The sequence below is a fragment of the Brachyhypopomus gauderio genome, chromosome 1 (genome assembly GCF_052324685.1).
Source record: "Brachyhypopomus gauderio isolate BG-103 chromosome 1, BGAUD_0.2, whole genome shotgun sequence".
Lineage (NCBI taxonomy): Eukaryota > Metazoa > Chordata > Actinopteri > Gymnotiformes > Hypopomidae > Brachyhypopomus > Brachyhypopomus gauderio.
The window spans coordinates 7,699,193-7,714,896 of NC_135211.1; the positions used below are offsets into that span (position 1 = coordinate 7,699,193).

At 46.4% G+C, this 15,704-nt stretch overlaps 1 protein-coding gene across 2 annotated transcripts in view; it reads right to left on the minus strand.

Moving 5' to 3' along the window:
* The window catches only part of galns (galactosamine (N-acetyl)-6-sulfatase), a 22,608-nt gene extending 6,905 nt beyond the window's left edge, over nt 1-15,703 (minus strand). For both annotated transcript variants that reach the window (XR_013121382.1, XM_076975031.1), the window contains exons 1-11: nt 15,536-15,703; nt 15,267-15,390; nt 14,249-14,323; nt 14,020-14,122; nt 13,779-13,922; nt 13,023-13,089; nt 12,678-12,805; nt 10,770-10,909; nt 10,259-10,362; nt 1,808-1,944; nt 1,280-1,382 (exon numbers count right to left, since the gene is read on the minus strand). Coding sequence is in view for 1 of the 2 variants with exons in the window: in XM_076975031.1 (XP_076831146.1) it covers nt 1,280-1,382; nt 1,808-1,944; nt 10,259-10,362; nt 10,770-10,909; nt 12,678-12,805; nt 13,023-13,089; nt 13,779-13,922; nt 14,020-14,122; nt 14,249-14,323; nt 15,267-15,390; nt 15,536-15,652 (1,242 nt within the window). In the remaining variant the exon portion in view is untranslated. The remainder of the gene's footprint in view (nt 1-1,279; nt 1,383-1,807; nt 1,945-10,258; nt 10,363-10,769; nt 10,910-12,677; nt 12,806-13,022; nt 13,090-13,778; nt 13,923-14,019; nt 14,123-14,248; nt 14,324-15,266; nt 15,391-15,535) is intronic.
* Between the last annotated feature and the right edge of the window lies 1 nt (nt 15,704).

Genomic DNA, 15,704 nt, shown 5'->3' on the forward strand with positions numbered 1-15,704 from the left:
CAGATAGACAGAAGGCTGCACACTGTGCATCGGGCCAGGCTGGACCACAATGAGCTAGTTCATACCCCTCCCACTCCCCCCCCTCGGATGCAAAGCACTTATTCTGTGAAATTTCTCATTTCGCACTTCGGCGCCCCTCACGGGTGTGGAGAAGGAAGCGCACACACGACCGATACTATTAAGCCATCATTTCAACCAAGAGCAGCCACGGCTGTTTTTTAAAGAGTCACACGTACATGCACGCGTGAACACACACCCACACACACACACACACACACCATAAATAAATAGACCCAGGGCCTAATGCCGTCTCCACCACAAGTTCTTGCCATCTGAAATCATCCCCCATCGATTTCAGCACGGTCGGCTCGGTGAATAACTGCGGCTCACGTGAGGTGTGTGTGTGAGGGAACGTGGCAACGTTTTTGCGGCCGTCTCTCAAGGCTCCCGGCGGGACCTCTCCTGCACTTCCTCCCCAGAAGAAAAAAAAACACCACCACACCAACCTCGAGGTCCAATCGGCACGGCCGAGTACCTCTCCTCTCCTCTCCGACCATCCTCGGGCCGCGCGGCCAATCGATAGACAGCTCACAGGCAATCAGCCGCCGTTATTTGTGAAGTTCCACTCCAGTTCACATGAGCTGATAAAGGAGGCAGTTATTGATTCAGCGTCTCTCCAGGAGAGAGCAATTTAGGCAGGCAATGGAACATAAAACAAACTTGGGGACGAAAGCCCCACGGCTGTTTGAGGGACGAGCGTGTTCTGAGCCGCTCTGGCGAGGACGGAGCGCATACTTGTCTCTCTGTCTCTCTCCCTCTCTCTCTGTCTATTTCTCCTTCAGCCATTCGCATCCTTAGTCACATCGCCCTCTCATTCTCACTCTCTCTCCTTCTCTCATGGACTGTGGACTCTCACCTCTTCCTCTCGTACCCCCCCCCTTTCTCCCGCAGCCTCTTCCTCAGGAGAGCTGGAGGTGGTGCACTAGAGCCTCCACCCCGGAGACATCGTGTGCCCCCCTCCCCCCACATTTATATTCATTAGTGCACCTTCTCCAAGGCCATTCCACAGATACGGCTTCAGCAATGGAGTAAAACAACACTTCATGTGTGATATGAGGCTTATATATTTAGTTGATTCGGAAGAAATAAGTAGAGCAACAGATAAGAAAGAATGATGAAGAATAGGAGAGAGAGAGAGAGAGAGAGAGAGAGAGAGAGAGAGAGAGAGAGAGAGTGTACACTCAGCAAAGTCTAAAGTCCAAAGTCCATTAGTCCTGACCTTGTTAAACTCCTCCCACGAGTTGCTCCATGTCCAATAGTGTGCCTTGTAGGGCCCGACCCGCACCGCCATCATCTGGTTGCCGCGGTAATAGAAGATGGGCCTGTTGGGTGTGAAATAGGATTGGCGAGTGCTGGATTGCGACGATAAGTGTCGTCCCCCCCCCCCCCCGTGCGTAGGCACTGGCCGCCAACGTTGCCCCAATGGTCTCATCCCATTACGCGCTCAGTGGAACACCTCATCCAGCAGGGTGGTCTCCCTCCCTCTCCCCCTCTCCCCCTCTCCTCTCTTCTCCCTCCCTCCCTCCTCCGCTCTCCCAGGTAAAGTACGACGGCAGCCCCTCCCCCACTGAGCGGCTCCCTTCAGGAGAGCAGACCGGTTCAACCCCATTTATAGAGCTCCTATAGGGACATAATAGTGCGGTAGTCCTCAATAGTGTGGGGGAGTGCATGACTGCTTGGAGCGAGATACCACATGTCCTGGTGCTTCCTGCAGGACGGAGGTGGGAGGGGCCTAGTTGGGCCTCACCTGTCGATCAAAGAGTTGTTGAAGAGCGTCGGAGTCAGGTCCAGCCCGTCGACGACCCGGTCATGCGGGGCCGTGAGACCAGCCAGAGCTAAGCTTGTGGTGAAGAGATCCATCACGCTGCCCAACTGATAGCTGACCTAGAGGACAGAGAGGAGGAGAGACACATACATGAGATGAATAATCCCTCCGACTCAGAGAGAGGGAGAAAGATCAACATTTATTGGCAGGCGAAAAGTTTAGAGCCCGAAAGCTCGACGACTCACGATCATATAAGCTCTGATACACCACTAGATGTTCATTCACTAGACACACACACACACACACACACACACACACACACACACACACACACACACACACACACACACACACACACACACACACACACACACACACACACACACACACACACACACACACACACACACACACACGAAGCCCAGAAGGACAGCACAACGGCAGGGCCCCGATGACGCACGTCTCCAGTGCGCTCTCTAATCTGAGGCAGCGGTGTTATTATCCACCACACACAAACAGCTCCGCCAATGATGAGAGAGAAGAGGGGAGGGAGGGAGCGAGCGAAGGAGAGAACGGCAGGAAAAAAAAGAGGAGAGATGGGACAGAGGCTAGGGCTTCTGTTTTATCTCCCTTCCCCAGTCGCTGCGCAAAAAAAGCTTTATTAGGGTTCACACACACATAGTGTGGGAACCCTATTGTAATTGTTAGGGTTTTTTAGGGTTCACACACACATAGTGTGGGAACCCTATTGTAATTGCTGGTATTTTTCTTATTTTTCTTATTCTTTTGCCCATTTTTTGACATAAAATGCATCGTGCAGCCTAGACCGTAATGCCTAGAAAACCCAATCTTGGCAAAAAGGTTCAGTTACCTCCAAGGACCAGATTCCCATACAGGGACCCCAAATTGGCCTGATGGTGGCGCTATAGCAGACCATATTGACTTTTTGTCCATATCTCCTACACCGTAGGTCCTAGAACCAAAATTCCAGTTCCTATGCATTCCTTGACTAAATTCAATAGGACAATTAATATACAACCATTAAGCTCCGCCCACTTAGATTTCGAGTTAATTTGCATAATGTGCAAAATCACACACATCTTTGAGCGCGAACTAGTCCCTGGATTTTTCACATACGTGCACATATGTGGTATCAAAACGTTCAGAAGAGTCTGAACTTTAAAATGTATCCAATAAAAATGCTAATTTCTTCACTACCTAGTCAGTATAAGCCAATCAAATGAGGGGGCGTAAATTCAATAGTAAATTTTGCACATATGGAACTCTAACTTAAGAAAACTTGCATGTAATGAGATGGCACTTCACAGACAGCTTCCGTGTGAGGGTCTGGGGCAGCTCGCAGTGGTTGCCATACCTCACCTGCTAGGGGGCGCTATAACATGCAAAAATTTGCCCCATGCACTCAGATTGGCCGATCCACATGAAACTTGACAGACATCATCTATGGGCCTCTGGAAACCAGGTCCTAAAGCAGACATGCCATACTTCCAAAATGGCTGACGTAATCGGCCAATCAGTGATCGGCACGCGTTTGACAGGCTTACCATTGGTCGATCTGCACGAAACCTCTTGGGTGTGGACAAGTGCACGCCCCCTATGACATAATCCAGCCGGGTGTCGATTGGCCACTGGGGGGCGCTATTGCAAAAAAAGCAAGTGTATCCCCTACATAATTCCACTTGGGAACATGCAATTGGACTCTTTTGATTCCTTGCAGTAGTGCGAACAACTTTCCCATTACATGTCCTATTAAAAAATGCACAGTTTATTTACAGTTAATAATAGTTTGAAATCATCATTTTTCATACTCCTCCTAGGATTTTCATACTATCATGTCAAGCAAAGTCTTATAATACTCTACAGAGTGTGAAATCAAAAAACAATCCAAAGATTTTGAATTTGAGGACACTTATACCTGCTAAATATTTTTTTAATGGACAGCATCGATACATATAATATTCATATTCTTAAAGCTCTTTCATATTTTACCCAATTCTGACCAAAATGCACAAGCCCATTCAGAATCCCATCCTGAACAAATTTGTCAAGTTTCATCTAAATCGGTTATCGTATGGCTCTACAGTGCAGTATTATATACAATGCATAAGAATGCATGTAAAGTCCCTCTGTCACCTTCTCCTTCTCACACGCACGCAAGCTGAAACACACACACTCAGTCTCTCTCACACTCTCACCCACATTCCCCCTCCCATCTCTGTGCCCTAAGTAAACATTGCTCTGGCTACCTAGATCTCTCTGTGTCTATTAACCAGGCACACACACATACAGGCACAAGCAGGCCTTCCTATAGCATTCACAATGACACTTCCCTAGCCATACCCACCCATATCTCAGTGACTAACACATGCTCATACAAACTGATATTTGGCTTCTTTTTTGTCTCTCTCTCTCACACAAACACACAGACACACACACCTTTATACCTATATGTATGTATAGTTTCTATGTATACTTATGTATGTATGTATTAGTATGTTGTCATAGTTTCAGTACATACACTACCACACACACACACACACACACTTCTACCTAAATGTATGTATAGTTTGTATGCATATCTGTCCAGTCATAACAGTCATGTCAGTCCAGTCATGTCAGTCATTTCAGTCCAGTCATATCAGTCATGTCAGTCCAGTCATGTCAGACATAAGTCATGTCAGTCATATCAGTCATGTCATTACAGTCATGCCAGTCATGTCACTCATTCCAGTTATGTCAGTCATATCAGTCATATTACTTTTGTTCATCATGCCAGTGATGTCATTTCAGTCATATCAGTTATGTCAGTCATGCCAGTCATGTCAGTCATGTAATGCCAGGCTTTGCAGACTACATTCATACTTTGAATACACGGGCAGTCATGTTAGGCGTGCAAGGTGTGCAAGGAGTGAATTAACAAAGCATAGTCTCTGGCACCCTCAATCTCTCTCTGTCTGTAATATACAGGCCCAATCATGTATAGACACAATATAGGCCTTCCTATATTGTTCACATAGATGCAGCCCTAGCCAGATGTGCTATTTCTGTGTCTCCCTTTCTGACACACGCAGATGTCATCACACACTATCTGTAGAGCACACACTGGCCAAACCCAAACAGCTTCTTTTCACTTTTAGGTCTAAAGGACCTTTTGGGCTTCCTTTTGCCTATTGAGGCCAAAATATGCCTATTTGTGTGTGAACCCGCCAATCGCCGCTTGCGGCTATATTCTTTCTTATTATTATTCTTTGTCCCATTTTTTGACCTAAAACGTATTGTGCAGCCTAGACCGTAATGCCTAGAAACCCCAAACTTGGCAAAAAGGTTCAGTTAACTCCAAGGACCAGATTCCCATACAGGGACCCAAATTGGCCTGATGGTGGCGCTATAGCAGACCATATTGACTTTTTGTCCATATCTCCTACACCGTAAGTCCTAGAACCAAAATTCCAGTTCCTATACATTCCTTGACTAAATTCAATAGGACAATTAATATACAACCATTAAGCTCCGCCCACTTAGATTTCGAGTTAATTTGCATAATGTGCAAAATCACACACATATTTGAGCGCAAACTAGTCCCTGGATTTTTCACATACATGCACATATGTGGTATCAAAACGTTCAGAAGAGTCTGAACTTTAAAATCTATCCAACAAAAATGCTAATTTCTTCACTACCTAGTCAGTATAAGCCAATCAAATGAGGAGGCGTAAATTCAATAGTAAATTTTGCGCATATGGAGCTCTAACTTAAGAAAACTTGCATGTAATGAGATGGCACTTCACAGACAGCTTCCCTGTGAGGGTCTGGGGCAGCTCGCAGAGGTTGCCATACCTCACCTGCTAGGGGGCGCTATAACATGCAAAAATTTGCCCCATGCACTCAGATTGGCCGATCCACATGAAACTTGGCAGACATCATCTATGGGCCTCTGGGAACCAGGTCCTAAAGCAGACACTCCATACTTCCAAAATGGCTGACGTAATCGGCCAATCAGTGATCGGCATGCGTTTGACAGGCTTACCATTGGTCGATCTGCACGAAACCTCTTGGGTGTGGACAAGTGCACGCCCCCTATGACATAATCCAGCCAGGTGTCGATTGGCCACTGGGGGGCGCTATTGCAAAAAAAGCAAGTGTATCCCCTACATAATTCCACTTGGGAACATGCAATTGGACTCTTTTGATTCCTTGCAGTAGTGCGAACAACTTTCCCATTACATGTCCTATTAAAAAATGCACAGTTTATTTACAGTTAATAATAGTTTGAAATCATCACTTTTCATACTCCTCCTAGGATTTTCATACTATCATGTCAAGCAAAGTCTTATAATACTCTACAGAGTGTGAAATCAAAAAACAATCTAAAGATTTTGGATTTGAGGACACTTATACCTGCTAAATATTTTTTTAATGGACAGCATCGATACATATAATATTCATATTCTTAAAGCTCTTTCATATTTTACCCAATTCTGACCAAAATGCACAAGCCCATTCAGAATCCCATCCTGAACAAATTTGTCAAGTTTCATCTAAATCGGTTATCGTATGGCTCTACAGTGCAGTATTATATACAATGCATAAGAATGCATGTAAAGTCCCTCTGTCACCTTCTCCTTCTCACACGCACGCAAGCTGAAACTCACACTCTCAGTCTCTCTCACACTCTCACCCACATTCCCCCTCCCATCTCTGTGCCCTAAGTAAACATTGCTCTGGCTACCTAGATCTCTCTGTGTCTATTAACCAGGCACACACACATACAGGCGCAAGCAGGCCTTCCTATAGCATTCACAATGACACTTCCCTAGCCATACCCACCCATATCTCAGTGACTAACACATGCTCATACAAACTGATATTTGGCTTCTTTTTTGTCTCTCTCTCACACAAACACACAGACACACACACCTTTATACCTATATGTATGTATAGTTTCTATGTATACTTATGTATGTATGTATTAGTATATGTTGTCATAGTTTGAGTACATACACTACCACACACACACACACACACTTCTACCTAAATGTATGTAAAGTTTGTATGCATATCTATAGTATATGTATAGTATATGTCAGTCATGCCAGTGATGTCAGTCATATCAGAAATGCCAGTCATGTCAGTTACATCAGTCATGTCAGTCATGCCAGTCATGTAAGTCATGTCATGCCAATCATTTCAGTCCAGTCATAGCAGTCATTTCAGTCCAGTCATATCAGTCATTTCAGTCCAGTCATATCAGTCAAATCATCAAATCATTACAGTCATGCCAGTTATGTCAGTCATGCCAGTCATGTCAGTCATGTAATGCCAGGCTTTACAGACTACATTCATACTTTGAATACACGGGCAGTCATGTTAGGCGTGCTAACAAGGAGTGAAATAACAAAGCATAGTCTCTGGCTCCCTCAATCTCTCTCTGTCGGTAATATACAGTCCCAATCATGTATGGACACATGCAGGCCTTCCTATATTGTTCACATAGATACAGCCCTATAACCAGATGTGCTATTTCTGTGTCTCCCTTTCTGACACATGCAGATGTCATCACACTCTATCTGTAGAGCACACACTGGCCAAACCCAAACAGCTTCTTTTCACTTTTAGGCCTAAAGGACCTTTTGGGCTTCCTTTTGCCTATTGAGGCCAAAATGCCTATTGGTGTGTGAACCCGCCAATCGCCGCTTGCGGCTATATTTTTATTTATAAACTTTGAACTATTTTCCGATAAAATGCCATTTTTTCGCTGTCATCCTTGATCTTCCATTCCATTCACTCCTGAGCAGCCCTTTGAGGAAGACAGCACACGCTCACAATCAGATAACACTATCAGCCCAGAGCAGCTGGCTATCGTGCGCACACACACACACACACACACACAGAGCGAGAGCGATGCTACAGCCTTCATGAATTCTCCACCTTCTCAACAGCACAGGGCCTGGCACATTCCATTATCTGCATGCACACACACACACACACACACACACACACACACACACACACACACACACACACACACACACACACACACACACACACAGAGGAGAGACAGATAGGAAAAAGAGAAATCAAAGAAGACAATTAATAAAGTTGACTCTCCTCTACCACCCATGGCTCTTATCCAGCGCCACGCACAAAAAAAACCTAAATCAGACTTACAGAAAGGAAGAAAAAAAAAAAAAAAGTTTGAATATTAAAAACACACATTTATCTCCCCCCTCCCCTCATCCTCATCCCCCTTTTATTCCAGACCCTCTTCATTTCTTTATCCTTCTTCTCCTTCTCCTTGTCTGGCTGTGTGCGTCTTGGCTAAACCCTGGTGGTAGTTATCTGAGGACACAGACCCGCTATCCCTGTCTAATACACTCCGGCTCGGTGCCTCTCAGCTGATAAACGCAACATAAGAGACGGGCCTACGAGGGCTGGCAGCTTTAAGGGGGGGGGGGGGGGGGGGGGGGGATCAGTCTGCCCCCCCCTCTCTCTCTGCATCCGCTTTGTACATCTACTGGAATGCTGAGCTGGCCGGCGTCCCCCCCCGACAGCCTATGCCAACACATCCGCGGCCAAGACCTGGTCTCCTGTAGGCACTCATCCGGCCAGAAATACAGGCTGCAGCGTCCCGATTAGTGGGACTGATCCTGGAACAGTCACAGCATCTGGGATGGCAACAGGTATGTTGGGGGGGGGGGAATTATGTATATCTAGAGGATGATTACACGTGCTGTTCTTCTGAGCGGTATAAAACGCGAGATTAAGAACGCTGCGTTTGAGAGACATAAAAACCTGTGGAAACTGGTCTGGTATCACCGAGGCCCAGACGAGAGAGAGACAGCAGGACCAGGAGCGCGAACGCTAGCCAGGTTCCCTCCTCAGGTGCCAGGCAACCGCTAACAGCGGGGAACACCTGGTCACCCTGCATCAGGGCTAACCTGCGCCTCTCACACCCTCCCTTTGTGCACACACACACACACACACACACACACACACACACACACACACACACACACACACACACACGCATGTGTAAACGCACCCATACGTGCTTCAAGCACACACCATCCCCTCCTCATCTCCAGCACACCGTCACCGCCCAGACACCTGCCAGAGGCGAGAGCACAAATCCAGCCACCACTGGCTTCTCCCCTTCCAGATCTAGCCTTACACACACACACACACACCCCCACCCAATCACACACACCCCCACCCCCCCAGGCCTGTCCTTTATCCTACGCGCCTGGCATATTCAGATACAGAAGCCCTCATTACAGCTCAATCCAACCTCAGCAAACACACAAACAGATTAGCTGCTTAAGACTGCCAATCCTCCTCTGCCTGGCTCGCACGCCCCGCTATCAGAGCCCTGCACACCCCTCAGATAGCGGCTGGGGGCAGGGCTTAGCGCGGCCCGCCGACGGCTCCCTGCTCCGCTGCTCTTCCAGAAAGCCCCCCCCCCCCCCCCCCCCCCCGCCCCCCGCCCCATCCTCTACCACCACTACCAACCCCCCCCCCCCCCCCCCCCCCCCCCCCCCCCCCACTCCACCGCCCCGTGTCACAGCGGCCCCTAATACAATTAAAAGTCATTTGCAGAACACACCGCTTTAGCAGATCAAGAGGGGGCGGGGTTTCCTCTCAGCCACAGCACGGCGGGGGGGGGGGGGGGGGGGGGGGGGGGGGGGGGGGTGCGCGAACAGCTTAAAAGTTGGACAGAGAGACACACGCGCAGATGTAAAAACGGCCCGCGGTTTTGAAAGTCAGAGAGGCACGGGGGGAGGGCGTGTCCTCCTCAGCACGCTTTCTGAGAGGCAGAAGTGAACTACAAGACCTGGTGAGGCCATTAACACTGACACAACAGTCAAAACAATTAAGAGGATGAAGAGAGGATTAAGGACTTCTCCAAACAGCAGTGGTGCCGAACTCCTTTATTCATTTCTTTACCACCTATCTTCCAGGCCCGTTTTCCACTCAAGTGAAATTTCCTTGATTACTTAACTCAACTATTGATGGAGTCTTGAATGTAACACCTGCTGTACTATTCATATATTTGTACATCATGGGGAATTTAACCCCCGAGTCGCTATGTTTCCAACTGCCGTTCATCTTTTACGATAGCTACTGAGTCAATGCACCGTTGTCCACTACACGGAGCTCCGAAGATTCCAGGGCCTTTGTGGAATATCCGACCTGGCTTATCCAAACCAGCCGCTTGCCTTCATCATAGCGGAAGCAGCTGCCCGAGGCCTTGAAACTCTTCGGATGAGGCGGACGCAAACAGCTACTCCGCCCCGGAGAGTGAGTCAGAGCTTTAGTGGAAGTGTCTGTCGCTGGTCTGAGCCCCTCTGGTGATGCGCTACCTAACCCTTTACTGGACCCCAGGGTGACCCCAGCGTGTGCCGTGATCCGCACCTTGCCTGCAGGGATGCGTCCGGGCCACCAGGCTATGGCGGGCTCCCTCATTCCTCCCTCGAAGGTCGTCTCTTTGCCGCACAGGAATGGACCATTGCTGCCACCTGGGAGAGTGTAGAGGTAACCAAAACGACCAAATGTAACCAAAACGACCAAATGTTACCAAAACGACCAAATGTAACCAAAACGACCAAATGTTACCAAAACTACAACACCGCGATATATAACTAAACTCTGCAATTGGGATGTGGCTTGAACTATATTAACACACAGTGCTTTAACCCATGAGAAAACACAAAAGGCCGGAGTCCATAGTTTTAAGTCAAACTGACATTTAAATTAAATTAGTTTGACCAAGCAAAGACCTATGCTGCAATAATGAATAACACACAATATACTGTACAATGCAAACACACACCAACCGATCTGACGAATTTAAGACTACGGAGAGAGCAGAAAGCCAGTCCGTTTCACCAGGCAGGTAGTGTGATTAGTTTAAACAGCTCCTCACTTTGCTGTGGTCCAGACATCAAGGCAGCACCGTTGTCAGAGGTGAAGAAAACGAAAGTGTTCTTATCAATGCCCAGAGTGACCAGCGAAGACAAAATCTGCCCTACACTGTAGTCCAGCTCCATGACCGCATCGCCATACCTACAGCACACGTGCACACACACGCACACACACACACACACACACACAGAGCAAAATAAATTGTGCATTTTAACGGGTAACCAGAAGGTAACCAGGGCACAGAGATCTGCAAGGCGGTGCAAGCTGTGCCTCGAGTCAAGGTGAGGCAAATACCTCTCAGTCCTCGACTAACGCTCTGTCAACACCAACCTCATTTGGCATTCAGAAGGAATGCCTGCTTAGCGAGAGGTCTGAGCACTCTAAGCCCCAGCTAGGAATACCAAGCGATCACAGATGACGGCAGCAACACACACCCGTTCCCCACAGCTCAACCAAAACAAAAAAAATTAAAAGATGCAATAAATTCCACATTTAATTAAACATTAATTTGCATAAAAATTATAATTAGGAGTTACTTCCTGGGTTCCTCAAGCACATTTGATTTCATTAGCCGTGAAATTGCATCGGCGTGATTTAGGCGCGGCCGTGATGCACATCTTCCTCCCCCCTGCTTAAGAGAAGTGACAGGAGGCAGCTCACCTTTAAGACTAAACTGTTACGGTACAAAAGAAAACAGAGTAACGGATATGGGGGTATAGAGTAATGGGTGATGATATGGGGGTATAGAGTAATGGGTGACGGATATGGGGTACAGAGTAATGGGTGACGGATATGGGGGTACAGAGTAATGGGTGACGGATATGGGGTACAGAGTAATGGGTGATATGGGGGTACAGAGTAATGGGTGTTGGATATGGGGGTACAGAGTAATGGGTGTTGGATATGGGGGTACAGAGTAATGGGTGTTGGATATGGGGGTACAGAATAATGGGTGTTGGATATGGGGGTACAGAGTAATGGGTGTTGGATATGGGGGTACAGAGTAATGGGTGTTGGATATGGGGGTACAGAGTAATGGGTGTTGGATATGGGGGTACAGAGTAATGGGTGTTGGATATGGGGGTACAGAGTAATGGGTGTTGGATATGGGGGTACAGAGTAATGGGTGTTGGATATGGGGGTACAGAGTAATGGGTGTTGGATATGGGGTACAGAGTAATGGGTGTTGGATATGGGGTACAGAGTAATGGGTGTTGGATATGGGGTACAGAGCAATAGTGTCTGGTGGAAGATGTATATGTAGTATGGAGATGAAGGTCATTTCAAATTATCCTTCATGCACCTGAAACTCTACTGAACATTGGTGTTTCTCAACCCAGACCTCAGGGCCCACAATAGTCTTCAATTTTCTCTGGTGTAGCAGTAGCTGGCAGTCAGTTTTCTTAATGGCTTGGTCCAGACATATTAGGAAGTGGGACAGAGGAAACAAGTGCAATCTGATGCATCTCGTGGAATTTGTGGAGGAACACCGTTTTATGATATACTGCTATGGTATATTTCTATGGTGGATTTCATGTGCTGAGGACCCATTAGTCTGCACATTACCCTGCAGGTTTTCCCTGCTATAGCACAACTTATCTACATCTTCATCCACAACTTATCTACATCTTCATCTACAACTTATCTACATCTACAACTTATCTACATCTTCATCTACAACTTATCTACATCTTCATCTACAACTTATCTACATCTTCATCCACAACTTATCTACATCTTCAGCCATTTCACAAGCCGCTGCTGAGCTGGATCAGGAGTGACATAAACTGCACGGCTGCGGGGCCTCAGGACAGAAGTCGAAAAGCAGACTGTTCTCAGCAAATGCAGTCTATGCCCATTGGCACCACCCCCACCTCCTCCCGGTGAACGAGGATGGTTCTGAGCTTACCGCCCACGCTGGCTTTTACCCAGGAAGCGTTTGGAAGCATAGACTGGCGCGTGTGTTGCGTCCGGTGCCCAGTAGAGGAAGAATGGCTTTCGGGCCATGGTCTGCTGGAGGATGAAGTCCAAACCTTCCTGGAATCAGATGTAAAAGGAGATCACAGCTGCTATCAGGGATGTAGTTGTATACACCCCCCGCAAAAGAGCCATAGGAAACAACCAATCAGAGCCTTTAAATCAACCAGCAACAGGCTGTCAATCTGGAGTAAGTCACCCAGAAGAGTCAGAAGAAGGTGACCAATCAGAAACTGATTATAAATGTGCTACTTTTATGGGAAGCTGTGAAACTCACCTGCAAATAGATCTGTGTGAGATTTGACTCTCCTGTTCTGTCGTCGATTTTAAACTCCTCATAATACCTGCCAAATACATGGTTAAGACACAAATGTTTCTTCAGTGAAAGGCCACAACTAAAAAATACAATAAAATCCACACTCCTGTGTGAGTTTTGTGTGTGTGTATTTTGTTGTTTGTTTTTGAACAGCAGTCCGCTGAAGAGCACATGGTTCCGAAGAGTGATTAAGAAGAGAGATTTAAGGAGCGGGTTTGGTGAGGCGCACAGCAGAAGTCTCGGAAGAGCTCGTGCTCGGCGTGCTGCTGTCTTCATGCTTGGGCTACTCCAGGTGTCCTGACACACCGTCAATGCAAACCTGCTGTCTCTAGAGTGTGTGTGTGTGTGTGTGTGTGCGTGCGCGCGCATGTGAACGTTTGTGTGGGCACACGCACACATGTCTGGCCAAGCTCGGGTACGCCACGCTCATTAAACTCTCTGCTAAGCACAAAGTGGCACACTTGCTGGAGTCAATGACCCAGAATGCACATACGGCTGTTAAGGGAGAGCAGACAGCAGAAAATGGCCGATCAAAAAGAAGCTGGAAAATGAAGGACAAAAAAAAAAAAAAAAAAAAAAAAAAAAAAAAAAAAAAAATAACACAGTTGATTAACTAAAAAAAAAGTCACGGCAGTCAACTTATTCATGAAATGATTAGGTTATTATCTCCTGTACATATTTTAGACATTCCCATGATCTTTGGAAGCATGTACATACCTTCCTATCATCTGAGAGTTGTTATACACAGGGATGTTGGGACGGTAACTAGTGTTGTAGGGTCCAAAGTGACAGTTGGGAGCGCCAAACCACTGATCAAAGCCACGCTGCAGGGGCAGGTACTGCTCCTGGTGACCCAGGTGCCTGTACGGTAGGCAGATGTTAAAAGATGTTAGCGTAATCAGAACTGCCATTACACCCTTCCGATGTAGACAAGAACACAGCGGTAAGAGGAACTCACCACTTGCCAACAATCTTGCTGACATATCCCTGTTTCTTCAAGATCTCAGGCAACAAGATTTCCTCGTTTGAAATACCTCCCACTATCTCTTGAGGTGTGTAGGCTGTGTGGGAAAAAAAAACACTTCACTTGTTACATGACACAGGTAAAAGAAAGCTGGAAGCAGATTAATTAACAGGATACAGGTGATGGGGTGGTAAAGAAGACTAGAATAAATGGTAGATCATACCATTCCTGGCATGTGCATTGGTGGTGTAGAATCCATTGCGAATTGGAAGTCTACCAGTGAGCAGTGCAGCTCTGGCTGAAGAATACAGGGATGAGAGAAGCTTATAAGCCCTAAGAAATCACAACACTCTGAGAAAATGAGTCAAAGGTATGAAATATGCTACCAATCAAAAAAAAAAAAAAACCATTTCAAGCATGAAGGAAATGTATTACCACCGAGACTTGCACGTCCTTGCGAAATAGTTTGAATATCTAATCAAAGGGGGGAATTCGATTCTCAAGAGCAATTCTGAGTTGGTTAAAATTTACAAAATCAGCCTCCATTTGAGCTTTTGAGAGAAAGGCAGGACAGGAAAAAAAGACGAAATTGGAGTCTGAGGAGCTGGCCCTGATTAGAAGGCCCACTATCTACCATGTGATTAAAACTCTAATTAGAGCAGATTGTCTAATACAGTCTCTATGGCACTAATAGAGAACAGCAGGTACACAGCTAAACACAGCCTCATCTCACACTTTTGAGATAAACTATTGATTAAACTTTAAATAAATAAAAATCTAATTGCAAAAGAACTAAAGGTATATTTCATGCATAACACGTACATTCAAAATCCAAAATGATGTGATTACATGCCATTTGCATATTTCAGTAGTGTGAGCAATAACTACATTACCATAATGAGTTCTGTCTTCCTGCTAATCAGTACCTGGAGTTCTTATATAGGAGAGCATGTTATACTGACCGATGAAGAGAAATATTTATAAGTGGTATAATTCTGCAAAGGTGCTTTCTTTCAATGGCCAGTATTACCCGAATGTAATCATAAGAATGCCTACAGAGAACTAAATTGGTTTCTCATAGGAGAAATGCTATGCACTTTAACATCAAATTAATTTATAGTTGTAGAAAGAGATGAAAGCTTGAAAAATACCGCTGGGCAGACGCTGATGACTCTATTGACTGCAGGTCTGTATGAGCCCACGAAACAGAGATGCAAAAGGCAACTTGAGTGTATACATACATGGTGAGCAGAGTGGGTTTGCAGTGTAGAAGTCAGGGAACAACATCCCCTGGGATGCCATCAGATCCAGGTTTGGGGTTTCTTTGGAGGGTTGACCAAATACCCCCAGATCGCCCCATCCCATCTGAAATACAGGAGACAGGGTCCCGACACAAAACATCAGTGCAGAGGCAACAACTAAAGTAAAGAGGGTTTCCATCATCTGTCACTTGAAGAACCCTGTGGATGTACTGGTCCAAGGTAAGGCTAGACAGTTTTAGAAGACTTACATCATCCATGAGCATTAAGATAACATTCGGAGTAGAAATACTCCGAGGCTCGACGGTCCGACAGACGAACAGAGCCCAGAGAAGCAGAGATGCAGGTTTAAGCAGCTCGATCCCCATGTCAAGTTTCGGCGCAGGAGACAAGAGATCACATGCCCAACTTTAAGGAAGT